Source organism: Vidua macroura, chromosome 20 (assembly GCF_024509145.1).
Source record: "Vidua macroura isolate BioBank_ID:100142 chromosome 20, ASM2450914v1, whole genome shotgun sequence".
Taxonomy (NCBI): domain Eukaryota; kingdom Metazoa; phylum Chordata; class Aves; order Passeriformes; family Viduidae; genus Vidua; species Vidua macroura.
This window is the reverse complement of record NC_071590.1, coordinates 4,515,195-4,540,154: the sequence shown is the minus strand read 5'-3', so window position 1 is coordinate 4,540,154 and position 24,960 is coordinate 4,515,195. Positions and strand designations below refer to the sequence as shown.

The window sequence follows — 24,960 nt, the reverse complement described above, 5'->3', positions numbered from 1 at the left end:
GTGCTGGAGCCAATTTTTAAAATATACTGCCTTAATAAATTCAGTTTTTCCCAACAGCAACATTGTGATATTCACTGGTAAAAGACTGGTGTGAAACCTACCAAATATTTTACTTGGAATGTAAAACTGTTTGGGTGATTCCAGGGTTTAAAAGTCAATGAACTCTCCTGTTCACCACCTTGCTTCATATAAAATGTTAATCATGATCTTACTTTAAACTCAAAAAAATGTTGTAAATTACAGGTATGTATAGACTGCAACTCACTGTTCATCAGAGAAGAAAAATAGTGTTAGAACCAAAGACAGATGCCTAGACTCGACTTCATATCATCCAAAAAGGTCATAATACACAATAAATATGGAACATCATTCATAAAATCTGGCCAAGCAATGAATTTCTGTCACTTCTGAAGAACAGTAAAGGCACAGACTCCTGCAAAATTAATCTTTAGTACTGGAGACGATAACAGAGAAAGTATTTATTTGGAAGTATCTTTCATTAATGATTTACAAAGGCCATCAGGGACACCCAGCTAGGAGAGAGGTGTGGGAATGCCAAGCAGCGCCCGTGGGGTCTCTGTCTCTGCCTTTCTGAGCTCTCCGTGCCTGCAGAGCCCCAGGAGATGCCACATCCTGGTGTTACTCAGACTGTAGGGGCAGTTGAGTCTCTGTGCCTGAAGCCAGGTGGCTCATGAGGGGTGGTGGTTCTGGACTCTGTCCTATTTCTGCTTGGGAGGCCAAGGAAGTGCCAGGCAAGTGTAAAAGAAACTGGGAGCATGTGGCAATCAGCCACAAATCAGCTGGCAAGCTGTGTGCTTGGGAGTAGGAACAGTCTAGGAGCAGAGGAGAACAGCAGCTTCGCAGGAAGAGCACTCTTATTTTATTCTTCCATGCTGAGGACCTCACCACCATGCTGGGAAGTTTGCAAAGGCTTTTTGGAATGGCCGTTCCAAGAAGAGAAAGGCAGTGAAGTCTGTCAACTCCTCCAAAATGTAGCCTTCTCCAGGTGTCCTCAGTCTCTTAGAGTGGGCAGGTCATGTCCCCTTCTCATCCTGTCAGCAGCCATGAACTCCAAACTCTGGTTTTGTATCAGCTGTGCACAAATTGGGAGTCTCCAAGTTCCCTAACCCCTTCTGTGGATCCCTGTCTATACTGCAATTCAGTGGGTATTTTTTCCAGTGGTTTTTCTGTCATGGTTTTGGGAACTGAGGGTGGAATCAGGAGCATAGAACATTTTAAATATTAATTAATCCAAATGAATTCAGTCCCCAGAGTGCAGAATCCAAAGTTTCCAGGATATGCCAACTGTGCAGTGAGAAAACAACCTGTCACTTCAGCAGAACTTATTCAGGTGCAACATTATTTTGGCACTGATTAATGATAATTCTGACAGCTTACTTCATTTTGTTTATGATGTACAGAAATGGTTTTCAAAGTTTTATTGCTGTATAGCTACAAAACCCTTTATAGCTGTACCTGAGTTCTACTCAAGTTCACACTCACCTCCCACCAAAGCAGTTAGTACATCATCGCTCTGGACAGCTGACCTGTCTGGACAAAGAGTCAGCATGGGAATTTGATAGGGAGCAGTCAGAATCAGAGGAACTCTGCAGGGCTAAAATGCAGAATTTCAAGACTTCAGGGTTATATCCATAAAGTTAAAGACTGTGGCTACTTTGCAGGCCGGTCACTGAAGACATTTAAGCTCTTCAGTTGTAAGAGTTTGCTCAGCTTACCTCTTACAAGCTGCTTTCTGCACACACAGAACATTGTGAAGCCAGTAGTTCCTGGCGAGGATGAAGACATTTACAGGCAGTGCTACCCAGATGTGTGACTTGTTTACAACTAAACTTTGGGAGTAGCAGCAAAGCTGAATGAAATACATTTGGACCTTACCAAAAAAATGCAGCTTTCTTTTCAAGTAATATATTTTGAAGGCCAGGCCTTTGGTCTCAGTTGCTCTCAGCAGTATTGTTCTAATGGACACAATAGACATAAGAAATCCCACGTTCCTATTTCTATTATTGTGTTGCCAAGTGACTAAAGGGAGTCATGTAGGCCCCCTCATGAAGAGTGCCCATCCATGCTGGGGTTTTGCATGCTCAGTTTAAAATATCTAGGGTGCTGACATGCAGATGCTTTAAGAAACAACTTCTAGAAGGTATCCAGGACCTCTTAAAATTACATCTTAAACAACTCAGCTTTTCAACAGGAGTACCTTGCTCTGGAGGTCACTTGCATTTCCTCTTAATCACTTCTCCAGAATTCTCCACTGGCGGAATACTTGGTGCAGCAAGGATCTGCCAAATACCAATTTACCTTGTTGAGAAGTTGTCTTCCCCAAGAATCTGGAAACACTGCAGGAGTAATTCCCCCAGGTTCAGTCGGTGCTCTGTGTGCACACATGGACACCATGGCACCCAGGAGTACCAGACACCATGTGCTGCTACCCTGAGCAGTGCAGGGGTTAACTCCCGTGTACATAGCAAACCTTTTGTCACTTCAGTGTGCATTTTTGCATTGATCCATACAGGTTATTTACTTAGGACAAGTTTCCCCTTGGGTGACTGAGGTTTGCATAACTAGACACCTTGGCAAGTCACCTGCTTAGAATTTGCTGAGAATTCATCCTGGGAAAATTCTTCCTAAACTAAAGTGGGAGCCTCTCACCTGGTGCTGGAATCACCACTGTGATGGAACTGGCTTGTTCAGGTTTGGCCATCCATGCTCATAAAGATACACTGAATCAGGAAAAGGCCACTGAATGGCTAAAGAAGAAAGAAACAATTGTATAAGTGTTGTTTTTTCCACTCTAGCAACATAGCAAGGGGAAATCCTTGATGTCTGCAAAAAAATCACACAGAAAGAAATCCACTGCAATTACTTGGACATAAGGTAACAGGAGCAATCAGAAGAGCAGAACTGTTGTTGAAAAAGGGTTGGGCCATCGTAACTAAGGTACACAAACCTAACTATAAAGCTCTCACCATGTCTTCCTTTTGCTTATTCTCCCCCTGCCCTTAAATTGCATGTGGAAATAATTTGACTTTGAACACAAGTTTTGTTTTTTGTTTTTTATTTTTCTGAAAGAGACAAAAAGCAGAGGAAATCTAATGCATTCTGTTTGTGTGTAATAATCTAAACTAAAAGGCAGCTTTGGCACAATACTAAATGTGAACAAACCAATAACTCTAGTCTGGAAGTTAAAGAAGGTTTCTAACAGAGTGGGAAAATAAGCTGGTTCCATAACAGTGTTTAATCAGCAGTGTGTGATAGATTGTCACTGGACTTGATCCTTCTAGTCTATCTCTTGTGAAAACAAGAGGCTGCTTTTTTTTTTTATTATTCATGCAGGTATTCTTCTGCAGAGGTAGCACTGAATCAGAACATCAGCTCCAGCTTCAAACTTCCTTGAACTTTGAGAAACTTGCATTCTGATTTGTGCTCCCCAGCTAGAGATCAGCTGAAGACATAGGTTGTATTTACACATATGCAGAGGAAATGAAGCAGTTTTATCAACTCACACCAGAAGAAAGATAACACAAATTTTCTCACATGAGTCTCTCTTTAGAGAGTACTGCCTGAAGAAGGGCACTGGGTTTTGCTTGCATAACTTTCAGACAGAAATAAAAAAAATGCCACGTTTTGCTGAGTTCTATTGTCTCTCCCTCCTTTTGTAAAGAAATTAAAGCCTATTTCTCTCCTAGTTCCATGAAATCTATCTGAATCCTGGTAACAAGTCTCTGAGAAATTGCTCAGAGGGAATAACAGACAAGGGTACACCCTCCACTGCTATGTTACTGCTCCATGAGTTCCAGACAAAAGCATTTCTTGTGGTTTGGCAGCAAGCATCTATTCCTAAAACCCTGGGATTGCATTGTTCTTTACATGTCAAAAGCTGATTTAGTACCCACAGGCACAGATTGCAGGGTCCCTCTTTTTAGGAGGGATCTTCAGGTTTTGTAGACTGCTGGGGTCACCTCTCACAGCCAGTGACACCATCTGGGACAGTCACACCCAAGTGGACTGTAAAGAATAGGCCCTCAGGTCTGCCCTGCAATGAATATTCCAGGATTTTTATCCTGACCTAGGTTAAATGGTAATACTCCAGAAACTGAGCAACTGATTGCCAGGCCCATAATAACAACTCTGAATCATTAAATAAAGATACATCTTCAGGATAAATTATTGTTAAGGCTCCAAAATAGTTCTGCTGTGTTTGGAATTCTAATAATGGTAGGCAAGTTTGACTGGAACCTCTAATGATACAAAGATCTTGCGGTCTTGCTTATCTGTAGCTAAGTTAATGAGCCTGGGACCCAAACACAGCTATTATGAGGCCCTTCTGCTCAGAATGGTGTATCTTTACTTTTAAAGCAGATCATTAAAAGTAATATCTAATGAAAACTCCATCTGTTTTCCATTGAGCGTACACTTGGCTTTTTTCTTTTTTATTCTCCAAGGCTCCATGAAGCTTTGCAGCACACAGGGCTGACACTGTCACATGCTAACAGGACAAGCCAGCCCTTGTTGCAATTCCTTCATCCAGGGAAGTTAAATATTGGGTATATCTGGAGCTATTAACATAAAGGTAACCTTTTGGACCTTTAATGTCTTTCATATCCAGGAATTGGAGAGAGATGCACAAATATGAAGTGGTGTAATAAATTTTAAGTCACGCAGACCTGCACAGAACCAAATCTACAGGACATAAATGTTATTTTACATTAAAGCATTAGCAATAAAAGCTGAGACTTGCCACTCTGTTCTCTCTCTTCTACCCAGCTAAATGGGAATTTCTGAGCCCTGTTAAGACATAGGGTATAAGACACAAAGTTGTGCAGTTGTGATCCCTACAGACACTCTTACAGTTTTCTATCACGTGAACCTACAGAAGCCAAACACATGCACATGCAGTTTCCATTACTAAATAATTCATTTGCCAGTCTCAGAAAAACCTGGTAGTATCAGATACACAAACACTTTATGCTAAGTGCTGTTAAAGCCTAGTTTCCAACAGACTTAAGTCTTAAGGATTTATCCAAGTGAAGATTTTCTGTCCTCTTATAAGAGTTTTCCTCCCTTATTCCCTATACAGACATGGCTACCTGCAGTAATTAATTTTTTAGGAATTTCACAGAACAAGAGAAACATGCCTAAATTGACCATGGAAATGAAAAGGTTTCTTTCCCATCAAAAGAAGGAAATTCTGGAACACCAAATAAAGTGGGAAACTGGGAGAATAGGAGAGACAACAAGGAGGAAAGAGCATATTTTTGAATAGCACCAAGCTGTTTATGAAAAAGATTGGAAACTTGGCTCACTACAGGAGCAGAAGACTGGACTCAGCAATCCAAAAGATAATTTTAATTCTACATTTCCTTCACCAGAACTGGTGATAGAATAGATAATTTTTCTTTTAGAATTAGTTTTCTCTGCACTTGCCTGTGCAAACATGTAAGTTAAAATGCATTTTACCTCTTTCCCATGCTCCAGCAAGGACAGTAAAAAGAGAATGTGACCTCTTGTGTGGCCTATAACAAGCATAAATTAATGATGACTTAATATGCATTCAATGTGGAAAAAAGTCCCATATTTCATACAGCTTTATAAATAAACCATATGGTTGATCACAAATAAACCAGAAGAGAATCAAGCAGGTAATGTGGAAATACAAAGTAATAAAGATTGAGTCTTATCTTTTACTTTTGTAAGAAAACGAGACTCATGTTTATGTTTGTTTATACAAATTGGCCCCAAGTAGTGTTGGAACTGGTTCAAAATTCCCACTCAGATTTTTAGAACTTACAGTATTTAAGTATGCAAGTTCTGTGAAAATAGACAGCCAAGTTAAGAGAGATTATTCATTTCTCATTGAAGAAACAGGCTAAAATGAATTAAATCCCCATTAGACATCAGAGAATCCATGCCTAAACACAGTCCAAGATATAAATCCATAGGAAAAAAATATTCACTGTTTGCAGAACTACTTGTATTGAATGAGATCACAGGGATATAACATCACTATGACAGAATCTAATCACCACTCAACAAACATTTTGGAAACAAGTCAGCAACCACATCTGCTTCACCAGAACCACAGCCTCATGTGACAGGAAGCTTATTAGAGACCCTGTCTCTCATTATTTTGTTTTTGCTTATAACTTCTCAGCGTGAATATTCAATATTGCAAAATCAAGCAGCTTCCTTTACAGACCATCCAGAAAGGAGAAAAAAAAAATTGTGTCAAACATTCCAGATCCTGAAGAAATTGATGCCTGTGGAGCTATGGATTTCTACCAGCAAAACATCTGGCACAAAACAACATTAAACATAAATAACTTGCTTCCCTTTCCCCTTACCATTGGTGTGAGGCAATAATAACTCCTCTGAAGTTTTCTTGATGTATCAAGTCTGAAAACAAGACAAAAGAGAAGAAATCCAGTCCTTTAAACATAGCAAGACATCTAAAGGAATGTAACTCAAAACACCTTATTTTCTTAGTAGAAGAGAATGTTACATTGTGAGACATTTTTCTTGGTTACTATACATGAAACCATTTCTTTACAATACTCTGAGTGCAATTTAGGAATTCCCATTTGGTGCTCTTTCAAAGCTTTGGTCATAGATCCAGGAGTCAGAGCTTCTGAGCAGGTAAATTTGGTAAAATTTACAGGGGAAAACACCATTCATAGGAAAATCTGTCCAAGAGTGAAGCCAAATGTCCAAAGTCTCAGCCAGGGTGACAGTAGCTCTGTGTACTCAGCCTTCCTTAGCTGAGACACTTCCTAAAGTGAAAGGATTAATCTCAAACATTTCTAATTTGGGTGGTTCATATGCACCAGCCCTTGACTCACCTCTGCAGTCACAGTTGGTGATGTGAGAGCCTGCCCTTTCTCACTGTGCCCAACAGTGGGATGATTTTTGGGAAGAACAGGGCTGTGGAATGTTGTGTGACTGCAGTATGGGCACTTCCATCTGTCGAGTGGCATCAGTTCTATGATACGCAACAGCTCCTGTTTTCACATTCCTGAGCTCTGCAGGAATTTTCCTGACACATAAGGCTGGGCTAGCAGTGGCATTTGGAAGTGCTGAGCTGTGGGGTAGCATTCACCTTCCCTGGCAGGCAGGTGTTGCATGGATATATCCCCACTAGGGCCTTATGGTGGGCAGGCACTTTTTACACAGACAAAAGCTCTCAAAGAGAGTCCCGCTCTGCAGACACATCAGACAATATCTTCCCAAAACCTCTGGATAACCTTTCTTTCTTCTTTCTGCATCACCTTGCGGACAGATAAAAAACCTTTCAGGGAGATCTTAAGTCAGTGTTGCCATTTCAACCCCACAGATGTCAAAGTGATTTTTACACTCTTTCTGCTCAGCTAATTGCCAAGCCCCAACAAAGGGACTTTAATGGGCTGCACCAGGCAATAAACCATCATCTACTGGCTTTAGTAACAAGGAAGGAAGAGAGGGAATGCAAAGCTGGAACAAAGCACAGACCCAGAGCAGGTCCAAATACTTGCAGAAACTGATTTATCCAAATATTTGATACCAGATGTTCTATTCAGACAACTTTAACAGAGCTCCACAGAACACTAAATGCTTCTTGTGTTTTCAGTATCCAGCCCACTCCATCTGGGCACTTCTGCCACAGGGCACAAACAAAACTCTGCTTAATATTAATCAAAGAAGTGAGTTTTGCTCTCTTTGCTCTTTGCAAGTTTAATATAAAAAGAGTAAGAGCAAACATATGCTAAGCTGTTCTTAGTGTTCTGGGAACTCTGAACACAACAGAGGAGCTGTCTTGGATTACAGCATTTCCAAATTATGCCCAAAGTCTTGTTTTGGGGAGGGTATATTAGTGATATGTTACTACAAATATTGTGCTAAACTGGAGCACTCTTCATCTCTGATTAATAAATATCTGGTTCACAATATACCAAATTCATATTTCCTTGCTTACCTAGAGTTTCCACAGATTATTGCATAGCTCCTAGTCCACAAAAAAGTTGCATCCTTTTTCTTGGACATCTATTTGGGTATCACTTCTTTACAGATAACATTATTTTTTGTCTGTGCCCATTTTTAGCCCCATGGACTCCTTGTTCTCCTATTATTTCCTTCTCTCTAGTTCATTAACAGCCTGTAGCCATATGTACTAAGAATTACTACTTAGTGCACATATCTGTGCAAAACCTTTCTCCAAGTTATTTTAATTTTTGAAATTCAGGACTACCTACATTTGTCAAACAGCACCAGGCTGTTGAGACTGTGCAGTGGCAGCTGAGGTCACGTCTTTATTTTCTCAGCTGCCAGTGCAGCCTCCTAGTCTCTTTCTGCTGATTCAACTCTGCAAAAGGGAAGGACAACAGGATCAGTATCTGGCCCAGTTTTCTCTCTCTGCAGTAGCTCCTCTCCATCATGGATTTAATTCACCTACTTTTCTTAACTGGCCCCATCTATTGCCACCTCCATTTCCTCCTTCCTTGTATCTCTTGCTCCCTCAGTCAGTAACTCTAACTCAGAATACAGCTGCTCTTTAAAAGATGTGACCTTCTCGGTTGTCTCCTGCCCTCCTGAGAGGCTGACAGCTCTGCCAGCCTTCCCTCATAAGTTCCTTCTCTAACAGGCTGTAGTCTCTTCCTATGAACTCCTCGTGCATCCCAGCAGGTGCAGCTGAGCCATGGGATGTACAGAGCTGCTTCTGTCCCAACGCCACCGAGTTCTTGTGTGTTTACTCAGCTCAAGCACTGGATGGTGCTCTTGGCACTTCCATGCTGCAAAAGCGCTTTCCAACTCTCCCACTTCTCCCGAGAGCTGTAAAATTTCCCCAGGATCAGATACAGTTGCACGTCTAAGCCTCTAAATCCCAAGAAGAGCATGTTTTGACTACACAGAATGTAGCTGAGGTTGCAGTGGAAGAAGCTCAGCTAGGTAAGGACAAATGCCAAATGAAATGTCACTGCCTATCACACACAAATCCACTGAGCAGTGGCTTTCACATTCGGCCTCACATATTTTATTTGCTAATTGGCTCCTTATCAGTGTTCCCCATAGCAACAAGGAGATGTAAGTGGCACCAAGTGGGCTGAGTGACATTATGTCTGCATGTAAATGTGACTAGGATTGTGCATGGAGGGGATGATCTGAGGGAGGTTAACAACACAATGTGAAACCTCCTGTGGTCTCAGGGGAGAAAGGAGCTTCTTAATGCTGCCTGAGTGAGGTAGGGAAGCTATCTCATCACCTTTTTGAGAGAATCAGACAGATCCTATAGAAAATGAGTTTGTTTGATCTTTTTGCCTACTAAGAAATATTGATTTTGCACCAGATGTTTGTCTTTGGTTATTTTTCATAAGAAGGTCAGAAGATTTTTGGCATTTTTAAGGGTGTCATGAATAAGCAAAGGAAATATACTTTATGGCAAAAAAAAAAAAAAAAAAAAAAAAAAAAAAAAAAAACAAAAAAAAACCAACCAAACAAAAAAAACCAAAAAAAACCAAACAAACAAAACAAAACAAAACAAAAAAAAACCACCAAAAAAAAACAAAAAAAAAAAAAAAACAAAAAAACAAAAAACCCCAACCAAACCAGTAGGAGATAGGAGTTAAATGTTCAGGGTTTTTTTCTTTTGCTGATTTTTGTTCATCCCCAGGCAAATGAGGCTGTCTCTTTGAAGTTGCTTAGCCTTGTATACTGGAGATAATTCCATCTCTTCCAGCTTTTCTAAAAGGCTCTTTCTTCAACAGAAGGTGCAATAGAAGTACAAAATATTTTGTGTGTCTGCATCTAAGGAACATAGGTCTGGAAAAGGCACTCTAGCAAAATAAAGAAGCAAATAGAGAGATCGCTGTAGCATTTAGGAGAAATCAGAGAAAAAGAGAATAAAAGGACTCATAAGGATGGGGTGGCATTGATGAGAAACATCTGGACTAGATGGATGTACCCACTGACCTAAGGTGTGGGATTTAAACCTGTATTGATAAGTATTTGGATTGGACCACCTCTGTCTGACCACCACAGCCCCAGAAAAGACTCAGGAATCACTGAAGAATCCCACCTGGAGGAAGGCCTTGAATTACACTTTCCAGCAATCCTACCTGGATTAAGCATTTCAGAGGGTAGGCTAGTTCATCTGAAGTTCATCTGACTTGCACAGATTTGGTGATCCCCTGAAAGCCTGTAGCAACTCTTCAGCTGCTTAGTACACTGTTCACACAAAGACTGCTCTGTTTTCTTGGGTATCCTCCTTCTAAATGTCTCCAAAGACAGCTCTGAAAGGGACAAACTGAGGGTTAACAGCACTCGGATGAATAAAACACTCCAAACTGAGCACTGCTGTTGAAGCCTTAACATGGAAATCTTTCGGCTACACCATTTAATACGACACACACGGGACAATGAATTTTACAGTACTTGCAACACTCCCGTCTTCTCTTGGCACGTGGGCATTGCAAACCATTAGAATTTATGGGATAACTGAGCTGCTTGTGCCTTAGAGGAAGAAAATAGGATAAATGGCCCAGTGCTGCAGATGTGACATGACTCATCCCATCGAGGTTAAGGAACCGGCCGCCTCAAGATTCAGGAGTTGAGTGCAGGAGATGCTACTGCTCACACGGGCTGCTGCTTAGAGAACTGCTGCTACAGGCAATACTTGAGTGTAAAACAGCCTCGGGAAGCAGAAACACTGTTGTTACTTTAGGTTTTTAAAAGAAAAGTGTAACCTCATGTACAGAGTGAAAACCAAGAGAGCTCTCTCTGGAGTCCCACTGCCCTTGCAGTCTCCACAAGCAGGACCACGTTGGGTGTGCTCGGCGAACTCTGAGAAATGTGTGGTGACTTGTTGGAACCCTGGTTACTGAGAATTTCAGACTTTTAGTAGAAAACTTAAAGGTTTTAAAATATAGTAATATATATAAAACAAGATAAAAGTTTTAAAACAGAAGCTAGCCCTTCTTCTTCACAAGTTTAAATAGTATTATATAATTAGACTAAAAAGTCCACATTATAAACTACAGGTAATTAGTTATGAAGTTAAAAATAATTTAAGCATAATTTCTTAATTAAACAGTTTATCCTTAAAAGACTTTGTAAAAAAAGAAATAAGACTCCATTTTTAGTTTATTAAAATAAAATGCTATGAAACTCACAGTTTATAAAATGATAATATAAATAAAAACTAATAAACTCCGAACCCTAACAAAAAACAAAACAAAAAACAAAACAAACAAAAAAAAAAACACCAAACCACCAAAAAACTCCACAGTGACTGACATGGGCCTTGCTGGTGCCTCTGCACTCTGTTGTGACATCCTGCTGCAATAACAGTGCTGCCAGGAGGGAGCCTTTGTCCAAGTCTGCCTTCAGCACAGATTCAAGTAGAGATGTTGGTATTGCAGTAGTTGCATGTGTGCAGGTAACTTTGCAATGCAGCTTTAGTGAGTCTGAATGGGGTATGGCATATTTTTAGCTCTTCCCAGGAAGGAGTGTGTAAGCACAAAGCAAAGTTGTGCCTCCCTGCAATGGCAATTCTGGTGTACTGCTGAACAAGGTTACCCAAAAGACTGTGTTCTTAATGTGCCCTTTGTTACTCACACAGACTGAATTTCTGATTTCTTGGTTATTTTGCAGTAAGAAAACTTGTTTAGTTTCATGGTATATCACAACATTCAATGAGCTTGTCCCTTGGGAACACCAAGAGCTTTCAGATCTTAATATAGATATCTTTCAAATGAGATCATTAATATGTATATATCTGGATTTAGAGCCAATGCAAGCACTTCGATTTTTTGCCTGCCAAATTTTCTTTTTTTGGCTCAATTTTCTTCCCATATATTCAAAGAACAGCACCACATGGAATCCTTTAAACAATAGATGGGATAACATAATTTTTCAATTGCTCTTGAAAAGGTTTTTAACCACATAAACTATTCCAGGGTTCATTAAGAAGTTACCATTGCAAATAATGTAATTGTTCCAGACTAAATTCCTTGCATTCCAGAAAAACTTTTGAAGCAAAGAGCATGACTGATCTGGGATTTTTAACCTGCCTCTTTATGGTAATACTTAGATGAATGTAAATTTTCTCGAAAAGCTTTGCTTTAAAAAGAAAGGACCAAAGCCCAGAAACACTCCTAGCTGCAGAACTAATATTTAATTGATCTCAACTGAAGGAAAATAAACATTTAAAAATCAGGAAACGGAACACTTTATTTTAAACAATAAAAAAAAAAAGTGAGAAAAACAGTAGACAAAATTTGGTGAACCTAGAAATATATAAAGTGCAAGAAATAAATTTTGGTTTTCCTCTTCTCTTTTGTGAGCAGGACAAGGCTGTTACTTGCCTTTGGAATGAAGCCAAGGCTCGCTGTCCTGCACCACTGAGTCTCTCCTTAAAGATGTGTGTGAATTCTGCTTCCCTGGGCTTCACCTAGAATTTAAAACACAGGGTTTTTTCTGGTAGCATGTTTACTCTTATCATCTGAAACATTCTTGTTGCATTCCTCCAAAGGTGATGTCATTGCATGGTTTGGCCAATGGAGACTGTTACCCAACTCTCCTCTGTGTAACACCTCCAGGTAGAGCAGGGGGGGAGATGAAATCTCCTACTTGCTGGGGCAGAGGGCCCCAGTTCTGCAATTCTCATCCCCTGTGGGTGCACTGGAGTTTAGCCTTAACAACACACAAAGCCACTTCCCAAATCCACCTTGTTACTGAGCTTTCTTGGATGAATTGAATCCAGCAGTGGGTGGTTTAGGAGATGAACTACACTGGGAGCAGGGCCTGTGATTCAGTGCAAACCCCCCTACCATACAGGGCACAATGGAATCCAACTTCTTCGTGCTCAGTAAAGCAGCAGACATGGGGAGCAGCACTTTAGAGGGCCTTTTGGATCTCCATTCTGATTCTGTGCCAGCTTCTCAGTTCCCACACACCAGCCTGTTTCCACTGGATTCACATCAGATGCAGACTTGGCCTTGCAAATCCAGAAATTCAATTTATCTTTTTAAAGATTCTGGGTTTTGTAGAATTGGCTTAGCTGTTGTATTGAACAATAGTATCTTGTATCACTCAAAACAAAAGGAATTAGCTGTGTATTTATTAGCCAAACTTCCTGTGAATACAAAGCTTTTGGGATTATACTCTTCCCCGGTGTGATCACAGCCCTGCCCATTTAATCATCCACAAGGAGGGACTTGCTGGAGTTGCAGGGACTCCCCCAAAGCTCTGCACTTTGTGGCAAGTACAATGTATGTAACTGGGTCTTGTCCTGACATAGAGCTGGGATACAGCTAGGGTAACTCAACCAGCCTCAGGATCTGGGACTAGTGTCACAGATAAGGACAGTGATAATTACATTCTTCAAAGCCTTGTGAAAATAGATGCCTCAGTTGAGGTTAAAGTGCCCCAAGTAAAGGAAAAAAAAAAAAAAAAGGCAAAGGTAAAGATACAGAAATAGAAAAATCTTTCTACATGATCAAAAAAATAAGCAGGGAAAGTTTCATTTGGAATTTGAGTACTCATAAGCACAGAAGTCAATCAACCACAAGACCTATTTGGAAAACAGATTTAATAAGCTCTTTCTCCACTTAGTTGTTTTATTTTCCTCAAGGAAGATGAAAATACTTCTTTTTTTCCTAGATATGTTATGTGAATTACTTCACTGTTCTCTTTGCAACCAAATAACCCCAGCCCCTCTCAGTTTCCTCCTGGTCTCCAGCAACCACTGTGTGCTCACACTCACTGCTTGCCCCTGGCTGTTACTGTTCAAACAAAACCTGCAAACTTCTTTTTTTCAGTGAGCCTGCAGGATTACATTTCTGGCAGAGTGCAAGGTGACAGCTGCTCCTCTACCTGTACTGACACAGCACACACTCTCCAGGAAGATGCATCTTCCATTCACACGTGTCTGCTGCTTGTGGTGCTGATGCTCAAAATGTCCATGTTAGGCTTTTAGGCCAAATAAATTTGATTAAAAAAAAAAAAATCAAGGGATTCTAGGAGCATTATTTCTAGAGAAGCTTATTCCAGAAATAGTCTCTGCTCACCTGTGTCACTGCTTCCTTAGCAATGCACTTGTCTAACATTCACACCACCAGGACTGGAATTCAGGACTCCTGGTCTCTGCTGGCTCTCTGCTGCAAGACCTTTTCCTCTCACTGAAAACTGATGCTAAACTTCCTTTACTTCTTTTAAGATTTAGCTGAGTCATGCTGGGAAATCCTTTGAGATCAAGGCTATAAGAACTACAAGTGAGTAGAATTAAATGGGACATTTTTGGAGGCACAGAGGAAGTTACTCAATTGTTTCAGGTTAGAAGACATTCTATTACATACTACATAAACCTTCAACTCTGTCAAGTCCAATTACTGTCCAGAAAAGAAAGATTAAGTAAGAACCACACCTATAAAGCTATTACAGCTCTAAATTGAAGAACAATAAAGGAAAATAAAAGTACAAACCCCTTGAGAGCTCTTTTATTTTTCAAACTACATATAAAACCCATTCAGAATGTAAGCTCAGAAGTTCAGATAGAGACTTGGAAATATTGCAATTCCAATAGTCAATATCCCATCATCCTGTCTATGGAAATTATGAAAGTGAAATTATATTAATCCCTTAATAAGCACTTGTGGGTACAGCAGATATCAAGCTGGTTATTATCTTACTTGCTTTTTGCAGCAGGAGTGATGCTGCACTGAGTTTGATCCTTGACCCACCAGAATGTGTCAGAGTTTTGCCTCAACATGAACAAGATGAAACTAGCTGCTAATATGGGTGCTCTGAGGTACCCATACAAACACACACCAGGGTGGAGTTTCAAAAGCTCAATTCCTACACTCAGGACGGGATTTTCAGGGAGATTCATGCACTGAATGCTTGTAACATCCAGCTATTTATAAAAAAGCCTAAGAAGGAGCTAAGAAATTTGTAAACGTATCTCAAGTGATGAATACTTCATCCTGTGATCACCTGCCACTAAGTCAGAAATTCTGTGAGCAGTTGACACTTCTGGGTTCTCCACATTTCCATGAAGAAAGCCCTAGATGTCTCAATTTGTGAACACCGAAAAGTTAAGTCTTTATTTTAAGCCTGCTTTTTACAATAGCAAAGACTGAAAAAATTTACCTCAACTGATCAAAAAGGGCAAAATGGAATAATTTTCAAAGAATCCCAATTTCAGGTTTGCATTTGGTTTAAATGAGCAAAAATGTAATGGGAAATGCAGAATCTCATGCCTTGCCATACCATGTATTTTGAAAGACAGTGGCAACAAGTGAGATTCAGTTTAAAAGTGACTCATTTTAGGGTATGCAAGCCATAAGAAAACTGAGTTGCAAGAGATCCTGCCCTTGAAAGGAACTGGTGTTGCAATTTCTACTCCAACTCTGCATTCTGTGATTTCACATGTGCTCAAATGACGTAGATCTACTATTTTATTGCTACAACCTGGAGTTCAGACATGTTCTCCCAGTGAGGTGGAAGGACTAAAACCCACCAAAGGACTAAACCTCCATCAACACAGCCCAAGCATGAGGGCTGGGAAGGGACCCCTTGGCAGCACAGGCTCCTTCCTCTGCCCAGCCAGGTCACAGCTGCATTACTGGTGTGACATCAAGTGTGACAACTAAAAATAGGCCACATACTAATACACCGATTTCCATGCCAAGTGTGTAATTTACTAATAAAACTTCCTGGTTGTTTGCAGACAAATCATGACTTTTGAGGGTCATTTGGCCACGAGGATTTATGAATCTTGGGTGCTTCCATCCCCTTCAGGGTGAGTCATCACATCAGCGATGCGGCACTCAGTGCCACGGCCGGGGTGACAAGGTGGGGATCAGTCTCAGGTTGGACTCGATGACCTCGGAGGTCCTTTCCAACCTCAACGATTCTGTGATTAAAGGGCAGAATTTGTTGGTGTTGTGTCCTCAATAATAAACATTAATTATGCCTCCGGGCTGTAGGCCCGGCGATTTCTCCGTTGCCGGGGCTGAGGGGCCAGGCGGGCAGGGACCCGGGAGAAGCCACCGCCACCCTCACGCCGTTCCCAGTCCCTGTTCCGAGTTCTTGTCCCCGGTCCCCAGTACCTGTCTCTGTCCCTGGTCCCAATATTTGGCCCCTGTTCCCCATTACGGTGCCTGTTCCTTGTCGCTGTGCCCTGTCTCTGGTTCCCGGTCTTTGTCCCAGTGCCTGTCCCTGGTTCCTGCTCCTTATCTCTACCCGCAGTCCCTGTCTCCGCTCCCCGGTCCCGGTCCCTCCCCGCTCGGCGGCCGCAGCCGCTCCCGTGTCTCACCGTGGGCGCCTGCGCGGGGCTCCTCCTCCTGCTGCTTCTCCTCCTCCTGCCCGTCCTCCCCTCCCGCCGCCGGCGGCCGCTGTCAGGATGAGGCGGAGGAGGCGGCGGCCCGGCCCGGCCGCTCCCGTCTCTCTGCCCGTGGCGTAGCGGTCCCCGCCCGGAGGAGGCCGCGGCGGTGCCGCCCGCCGAGCCATGGCCCAGGCGGGCCCCAGCGCCCAGAGCGAAGGTACCGCGGGGGCGGCGGCGCGGCCTGCGCAGCCCCGGGCTCGCCTGGGAGCCGCGCCGGCCGCGGGGCGAGGGCGGCGGCCTGGGCGCGATCGGCCGGGCAGGGTCCGGGGGCCCGCTCGGAGCGGGGACCCGCCGGGAGGGAGCGGGGAGCGGCCCGGGGAGCTCGGCTGGGAAGGCCTTGGGAGGGGGCGGGAGGCAGCGCAAGTGGGTTTTTAGGCTGTAAATGTGGAGCAAGGGCGGCTCCCGGCGCGCACGGAGCGGGGATAACGCTGGGAGGACGCGCTGGTGCTGGGGAAGGGGAGCCCAGCCTCGATGGGATGAGGCTTCCCCGCCCTGGCAGGGGAGGAGAGGAAGGGTGGCGGTGTATCCAGGTAGACATTGATCCTCCGGGTGGGACGCCGTCATTGATTTGGCCACGGCGGGGGATGTTTGGCTGTGTTCGAAAAGGCACCTCGGAAGGTGCAGGTCGGGATGTGCAGTGTGAACAGTGCGTTCTTTTGCTGGAAAAGACAAAGAAAATAACAGGTCTTTTCTCAAGGCGGTATGTACCTGTGCAGAAGGAAGCTAAGCTTTCCCTGAAGGTTCCTGCTGTGGAAAGGTTATTTCTCTCTGGTTTGAGAGAAATTGTGAATGTTTTTTTACCTTGGAAGAGGTTACAGAACTGTGTGCATATAAAAAAGTTGTAGGTAATGCTTAGCTTGGAAGGTGAGGTTGAAGGGACAGTGTTTCCTGTGTGGGATGTATGGGAAGGGGTGAGAAAGCCATTTTAAATTGAGGCTGGTCATAATGTAGTTATAGGAGAACTGGAGAGACGTGCAGAATCCTGCAGGATTGGTGCTTACCCAGCCATTGGACTAGGCCAGGGCTCTCCTCTTTTAGAGAGCATTTGGGTTTCCTTGGGGAAGCACTCTGTTAGAAAAGGGCAATGATGTATTCTTAATTATGCATGTCTGGGGAATTGCGTGGGCCTCTTTTTTTCTCCGTTTTGTGGAGTTACATGAGAAAGTGCTTATCCTCAGGGATTTCAGCCTGCCTTTTGAGAGTTATAGTAATGAAGGTGCTTAGATTGTGGGGGTTTCCCTACATTAAGGTCAGTCATTGCTGGCTTGTCCTTTGGGAGCACGGAGGGGAAGGTGAGTTTCCCTGCTGTCATGCTTATAAGGTCAGTGTAGGTAGGGGTTGTTCTCCTGTACTTTGTGGTGAATAACCATTGTTTATTGTTCTTCTGAGGGCTGCAGAACAACTTCCAACAGATTTTCTTCTTGGCTCTTGCAGGCTGTCTCACTGCAAGTGTGCAGGGGAGCTGTGCAGTGTACAAATGTTTGCTGCCTCTTGGCCAGGAAAGGTTGCTGTAGGTCTGTAGTGTATTAGAAGATCCAAGTTGGATGTGTTTGTGTTGTTGCTATTTAAAAGGAAGGCAAAAAGGTGCAAATAAATTGAGTGGTTTGATAGGTTGGTGAAGCCTGTCTTACAGGAGGTATGGATTGCTGTCTTTTTTCTGCTCCCTAGTTGTGGGGAGATGAGGATGCTGTAGAGAAGGAGACTGGCTGGAAAGTTGGATGGGTTCTGAAAGTGGTTGCCATGTCCTACACTAAAGAATTGGAGCTCCTAAAATGGCTCCTCTCCCCATCCTCCTTTGGCAGCCATAGGACCAGTTTGAATTTTTTATCCACTTTGATTACTATACTGTTGTTCTCATCTGTGTCAATTTTGTTTGTAAGTAGCTTACCGAAAGTGTGCCTTGAAAGTGTTCTATTTTAACGAAAAAATTCAGGAAATGAATTTTTTCATATCTTTAGTTGTCTGCACTGAATTTCTTGCTTAAAGGAGTAGCATAACCTCCGATTTAAGATTACATGTGACAAAATAGAACTGGATTAGTATGTTCCCCTAAGGAAAAATAATGGCTTTTTATAATTACTTGTATTGATTATAAATAACTTATGCATTCTTTACTCATGCAAGACACGTCACCTATGATTTGTTTTGTGGGAAGCAAGTATAAAACTACTACTTTTTCTGCTGTGGTAGAAATAACATACGGAACAACATGAGAGGAATTAATGTAGAAATTGTCTTCTATTCTAAAGCCTGCACTGATATGAAAATGGGCCCAAGAACAGGGGAAGGAATAGTGCAGAGAAATAGAAGAGAATGGGTGTTGTGCCCTACCCTGGTCTGTACTTTGGATTAGTGGAGACATGAATAACCCTCTAATCCAATGTGTGGGGTAACAGAGTTTCTATATGATAAGAATCACAGAGAGGCTGAGGGCAGCCCTTGGCTGCTGCTGGAGCTTTGTGCTCTGTGCTGGGAGCTGGGAGCTCATGCTCTTGACCTGTGCTGCCTGCTGATCCTGGTCAAGAGGCTTGTTTTGGAGAGATTTTAATTTATGTGTGTAGTCTAGATTGCTTTACCACAGCTGTAATGTCTTATTTTTCAAAATATTTTTACTTTGAATATAATATTCAAAATTCAAACCTCTCAGGCTTCCTGGGTTTAGTTTGGATCTGGGTGCTTGCCATCTCTGAATGTAAGGTTGCCAAACAAAATGTGTTGGCATAGCTTTTCCCTTTCAGAATGCTCAGGATTTAATTCTCCTTCTCATTTCTGGAAAACGCTTCGATGAAGGAACTGCAGTAACACAAAACATTATTTCTTCAATACTAAAGTTAATTAGAATGATAGGCCAATTATTAAACTCTTCTTACTGCTCTAAACTTAAACCATTAGTGCAGACTGATAATTAGCATATCCATTGGTATTGTTCAGTGATAAACTGTTAATGGCACAGTCTATCAAGTATTTTAATAAGAATTTGCTGGCAGAAGGAATTGATCCAGTATTGGAGTAACTTAGGCCAGTAAAAAGTGTCAGTCTGCCAGTGGTGGGAGGCTGTGCCAGCTCTCAGTGGAGAGAACTGCTCAGCTGTAGATGGAAGATTGGAGCATGTTGCCATATTGATTTTGGTGCCACCAGCAGTGCCGTGATCCGCATTGTGTCCCTGTGTCAATAATCCAGGATCCCAACAAGAGCTGGGATTTGCTGTCACTGTCACACACCCCAGGGGCAAATGTTGCTGGTGGAGAGGTCAGGGATGTCACATAGAAAATTAACTAACAAAACTTCAGGTGCTTTTTTATTTCTAGTTATTTTCCTTGTAAGTATATCACTTTAAAACAAAATTGAAGTATCTAAAAATGCTATTACTCATCTCCAAGCTAGGTGTGGTTCATAGGTGACTGGCCATGGGTGCTGATGTTCAGCTCTGCATTGTTGATGCAACTGCCAAATGTCAAACTTTTATCTCTTGGGGAGTAACTTCAAAATTGTTGGTACTTTCCAAGAGGCAAAAAATTTCTTCCCTCACTTTCATTTTGCTCGGCCCTTGCTTTATTATTATTCAATAACTAATGATATTATTACTATCATTTTAGTATAATATTACTAATATTATTAATATACTAAAATGCATTTTAATTAAAACACAAACATTCACACTTATGTTTTTTAGACTGTGTGCTTTTCTGTCATTTCAGTGGACAAATCTGAAATTTGGTTTCAAAAATAAAACGGGCACCTTGAATGTACATGTTTCTAAGGAAGTTTTGATCTGCTCAGCAGGTCAGTTTGCTCTGAAATGGGAATATCCACATTCGGGTGTCTGTTTTCCTGTCAAAGTCAAATTGCAAATCTCTTAATTTTGCATGACCATGTTCTTTATCAATACCTGTTGATCTGCCAGAAGGCACAGTGAGTATGCTTTGACCTGTGGACTGACTCTTGCATTTTGGATGCTGGAAGATGTAAATTCTTTACCCATTTTTATTGCTTCTTGGCCTCTTTATCATTGTCACAGAGAAGATGGACTTAGTAATGTGTTTTCTTCCCTTCCTGGCCTGGTGCCTCGGGATGCTTAACTGCTTTCCCATAGCCCTTGGTGGGTGGACTGGATTCCCACTGTCAAACTAGTTTGTATGCACTCCCTTGAAAGTGATTGAAGAAGGGATTTTGTTTTAAAACTTTCAAGAAGCTAAACCAAACAATTTCTGTCAGTGTGGGAGTGGACCAAATCCCATAGGCTCCATTATGGATGACGGTTGACTGGCAGACTTGCTGGATTTTCACTCCAGGCATTTTATTAAAAAGTGCTTCTCAGATGTGAAGTTTTCTATCCTAAATTTAGGTATTTTAACTACACTCTTCTTAAAAAATACCAAATATGTAGTTTTTCAAAAAATGGAAAAGCCCAAGTTTGAGACTTTGGCTTTACTCTGACTGAAGTCTTTCAAGGTAAGAACTGGTAACTTTGATTAGCAGCACTTATTAACAAGGCTGTGGAAGCCATTGTGTGTGTGTATTTCAGAGGAACATCTTTCACATCGAAGGTCTGGTACTTCTCAGTGGTTCAGCCTTTACTTGCAGAGTTGATTTTAGTGTCTGATTTAGTAGTGGCTGAGTTAATGGTACTGCCCTCCACAAGTTATTCTATAAATAGGGTAAGCATTGTGTCATTTTAGTCATAGTATAGTCAGTTAGGCATGATGATGAATTATCTCTGGAAAAATTTAAATCATTAGATATTTTTGTGTAAATTGGCATAGGAAGAACAAGTGAGCAGTGTACCCTTGGTTAATATTTCTGTGCTATTCAGAAGGAGGAGGGGGTTTTTTACTTGGAAAGTACCTGGTGCTTGAGAAAACTTCTGAGCTGTCCTGTTGCTCTCTAAGCAGTGCCTGTAGTAGCCTATGAGTGCAGAACTGCAGCATGACCAGTGATATAATGAGAAATTATGTGTATTTATTGGTTTTTTTTTTCCCATTCATGTCTCCTTCTGTCAGCCACAACTCCTCTTGGTGTTCAGCTGACTTGTGGTGGTGCTTCCCTCTTTCCTGTTTCTATCCCACACTTCTCTTCCCAGGCCTGGCTCCTTCAGTACAATGAAGGGGGAAAATAAAAGTTTTTGAATCACCTTTTATGTCTGTTTTCATCTGCTTTGGCAATTCCTGCTGCACACAGCGAAGGCCTTGCTTGCTCCTTGGTCTCAGGTTTTTGCTCCCTCCCTGGTCAAACATGCAGTCAGTCATTTGGCAGTGTCTTGGGCAACTGCTGCTCTTCAGCCAAGTCTTCTGGTTTCCTCAGCCCTCCTTCCCAGCCCCCACCTCAGCTTCTTTAATATTGCTTTCTTGCCTTTTTCAACCTCTTGTCTGGAGGTATCCCCTGGACCTTGCCCTTGTTTTGGCTGCTCCAGGCCTTGCTCAGCTCTGTGGGATCGCACTCATCCCTCTGTTCTTCCTCTTCTAGAGAAACTCACATGACTCTACAAACTTCCTCAGTGAAAAATTTCTTTTCCAAGCAATATGGCTCCCTATCAGTGCTGAATCTTGGCTTATTTGCTCTTTTTAAAATATATTTTTCTTTATTTAAGAGCTCTCCAGGTCCTGTCACTCACTCAGGAAGATCTCATTGTGCTTTATTCTTGGTATACAGAACTACTTATCTGTTTTCCAGCCCTGCCTTATGTATGTTCAGGTTCTGAGTGTTTTTTCAGAACAGATTATAGAATTTGGAGGTGGTGAACTTCAGTTACCTAATCATGAGGTTGGCTGATATCTAATTCTTTAATACCTTGGTATCTTTATGAACTGCTGTAGGTAAGTGCCTCACAGATTGCAAAAAATTAATTGCTGGAAGTTAACTTATGCCTCTTGGAAATAGAAGTAGAAAATAGAAGCGTTCCATCTTTTGGCTATCAGAGCAGTTCTGAAAGTTGGTGTCAGTTGAGAGGAGGACAGGAAACAGCAGGGCTGTGATCTGCTCATTTGGTTCTGTGTGCAGTTAAGGGCCCTGTCTTGTGTGTCTGGCTGGGTTAGGGACTGAAAAATAACCAGAATCCTGGAGTAAAAGAAAAAAAGGCAGTCTGATTTTTAGTTACTTAATAAGCCAGAAGTACTTAATAAGCCTTACTGTGGTGAGTCACACTGAGAAGAAATTTAAATTTGGGTGGGATTTTATTAATAGTTATCTTGTATTTTGCGGTTTTTGAAAGTTTTTTTTTGGTAAAGCTGTGGAGCAAAAATGCAATAACAGAAGTTATACATGGCAAAGTGAATTGGAATCAATAACTGGAAGGCAATGGTAGCATTAACTGTGTGTATTCCAGAGGGAATAGCCTGGAGGTGAGAGGGAAGGATTACCTGGGGATCAAACCAAACCAGCATTGTCGATTATAATGGTGTTCCCATGCCTTTAAGCGAGTGACCTGAATAGACCGTGTGGTTTGTATTGTATCTTCTGCCAATACACGTTTTTAGCTTACAGATAATTGCAACAAGACTTGCAATGCTGTTTAAATGGCAACAAAGGAGAGGAATATGCACAACAAAAGGAGAAACAGCTCGTTCACCATTTTTGATGGGTGTTTCCTGTATAACTGTTTATCCCCCACACCCCTGCCTTGGTAGGGTAACTTTGTATTTGCATGGCTGGTCACCATTAAAATACTCCCCAACAGAAATGATTTATTTTCATCTGTGCTGCATCAGTGCTATGCAAAATGAGGAGGCAGCACCATGGTTGGTTGCTTTAAAAAAAAGAACAAAGCAGTAACTTGCAAACAGTAATGCAGATAAAACCACAGAGTATAATACAATCCTTACATCTGTGTGTTCAGTGTCATTGCCTTAATATACACAGGAAGAAACAGAGGAGTGCTAGAAGTTATTGCTCAAGCAGTAAGTATTTTAACCATCTACAATAAATTTTCATGTCCAATATCCTCTAAGAAAATTGTCTTTCCTAAGGCTTACAGGAGTTCATATTGGACTCCCATTGACTTCAGACCCAAGAATTGGAGCATTCATCTTACATTAACAGTAACCTCTGCCAAAATCCCTCTGATACATTTTATCTGTGGTGTTACTTGGTTTATTTTGGTGAAGTACAAAGCATAAATTTGACTCTGTTAATTCAGATCATCTGACAGGCTGGCATCTTTATGTCATATACTGCATCTTTAAAATTTTCTTTTAAAGATTGGTTTCAAGTAAGGTTTTCTTAATTGCCAGCTTGCAATGTCTGTTTATATCTTCTCCAATGTGAAATTAATGGGAAAGCAATTAGGCAAACTCTGGGTTCTGTGCTTGAGTGACACTTCTAGCTGTGAAGGTATTAGAGCTGTCTGTCTGGTCTTCACAGCTTCTGTTGGAGTCTTAGATGAAACTGGAGATAAAGATGTTAAATCTCAAACTGGTGCTTTAACTCCTGATGTTAGGGAGTTAAATTTGTTGGAGGCACTGAGGATTACATTTAGCTGAGGATCCATCAGGAGGAGCTGTAATGGCCTGTTACAATGTCTAATCTAACTGCGTGTTTGCTTTCAAGTAAGAGTAAATGTGAGCCTAATCTTATTGTGGGATAGGAATGTTTTCTGATATATTTTTATCTACAGCTCTAGGTTTTGTACCAGTGTAAGCACTTCTATACTGGAAACTGCAGTGCAGTGCAACTCTTTCAGCTGCATTTGTTGAAAACCTGTGTGTACAAACACTGGTGGGAAACCTGAGCTTTGGAATTTGCTTTCTAATACCAATTAGTTTGTCAGCTTCCCCAGGAGAGTCTGAGTGGAAATCAAGATTTGAAAAAGGTCATTTATCACTTACAAATGTCACTCATCAAGTCTTTAAAAAGTAAGTTCTGCTGCATGACTACACCCATCTCAGTTGCCACAAGGGAGAGTGGGGGACAGAAGGAAGGCCAGACTATTTCTTTTGGCAGACAGCAAGCACTTAGGTTAAACTGATAATCAGACTGTACCCATAAGCTGTGGTTTCATGTTGCAGCTAAGCCAGTCTAGAAGGTTGCTGCTGCTGAAAGAGCTGTTCCTGCTCTTTTCTTCCTGCTCCCACAGTTGTGTTTCCCTCATTTCCTTTGTGCCAGCTCTGCACATTGGACCCATCACTGAGCCCAGTTCAGCTCAGTCACCCAGTTGAGAACGACTCACTGCTGAATTAATTAGTTTAATTTAGTGAAAGACCTGATAAGAATTAGAGCTGGCATAAAGGAAGGGTGTAGACCACACAGTAATAATATGACAGTCCAAGGGTATAGTTCTGACTTTTTTTTCCCACTTTACTCTGATCTGCCTGTTCATTGCCATGTGTGTGTCATGTCTGCTCTGTGCTCAGCCAAGTGTTAGGTGTGGTCTGCTTTGGACCTGGTTTGATACTCACTCCCCTCTCACCCTCCAACTTTTTCCTGTATCACTTCTGATGCTGTCACTGCTGTCAAAAGCTCTCATAGCTTGGTGGGGCTAAAAGGCACGTGTGCTCACAGTGAGGTGGGAGTGCTGAGTTACCCTGTCAGATGACCACCAGTACAGAAATTGATTTAAAATGATAGTAACTGCAGGCTTAGTAAAGCCTTCCCAT

At 41.8% G+C, this 24,960-nt stretch overlaps 1 protein-coding gene and 1 long non-coding RNA gene across 2 annotated transcripts in view; one reads left to right on the top strand and one right to left on the bottom strand.

The window, feature by feature from the left end:
- Positions 1-12,186: 12,186 nt before the first annotated feature.
- LOC128817204 (uncharacterized) lies at positions 12,187-16,389 on the bottom strand. The gene is made up of 3 exons (XR_008440130.1): positions 16,304-16,389; positions 14,055-14,252; positions 12,187-12,436 (listed from the first exon to the last, which is right to left on the bottom strand). It is a non-coding gene; the product is annotated as an uncharacterized LOC128817204 (long non-coding RNA).
- Positions 16,353-24,960, top strand: part of RABEP1 (rabaptin, RAB GTPase binding effector protein 1) — a 47,586-nt gene continuing 38,978 nt past the window's right edge. The window contains exon 1 of the mRNA XM_053995528.1: positions 16,353-16,529. Coding sequence (XP_053851503.1) covers positions 16,496-16,529 — 34 coding nt within the window. The 5' untranslated portion in view covers positions 16,353-16,495. The remainder of the gene's footprint in view (positions 16,530-24,960) is intronic.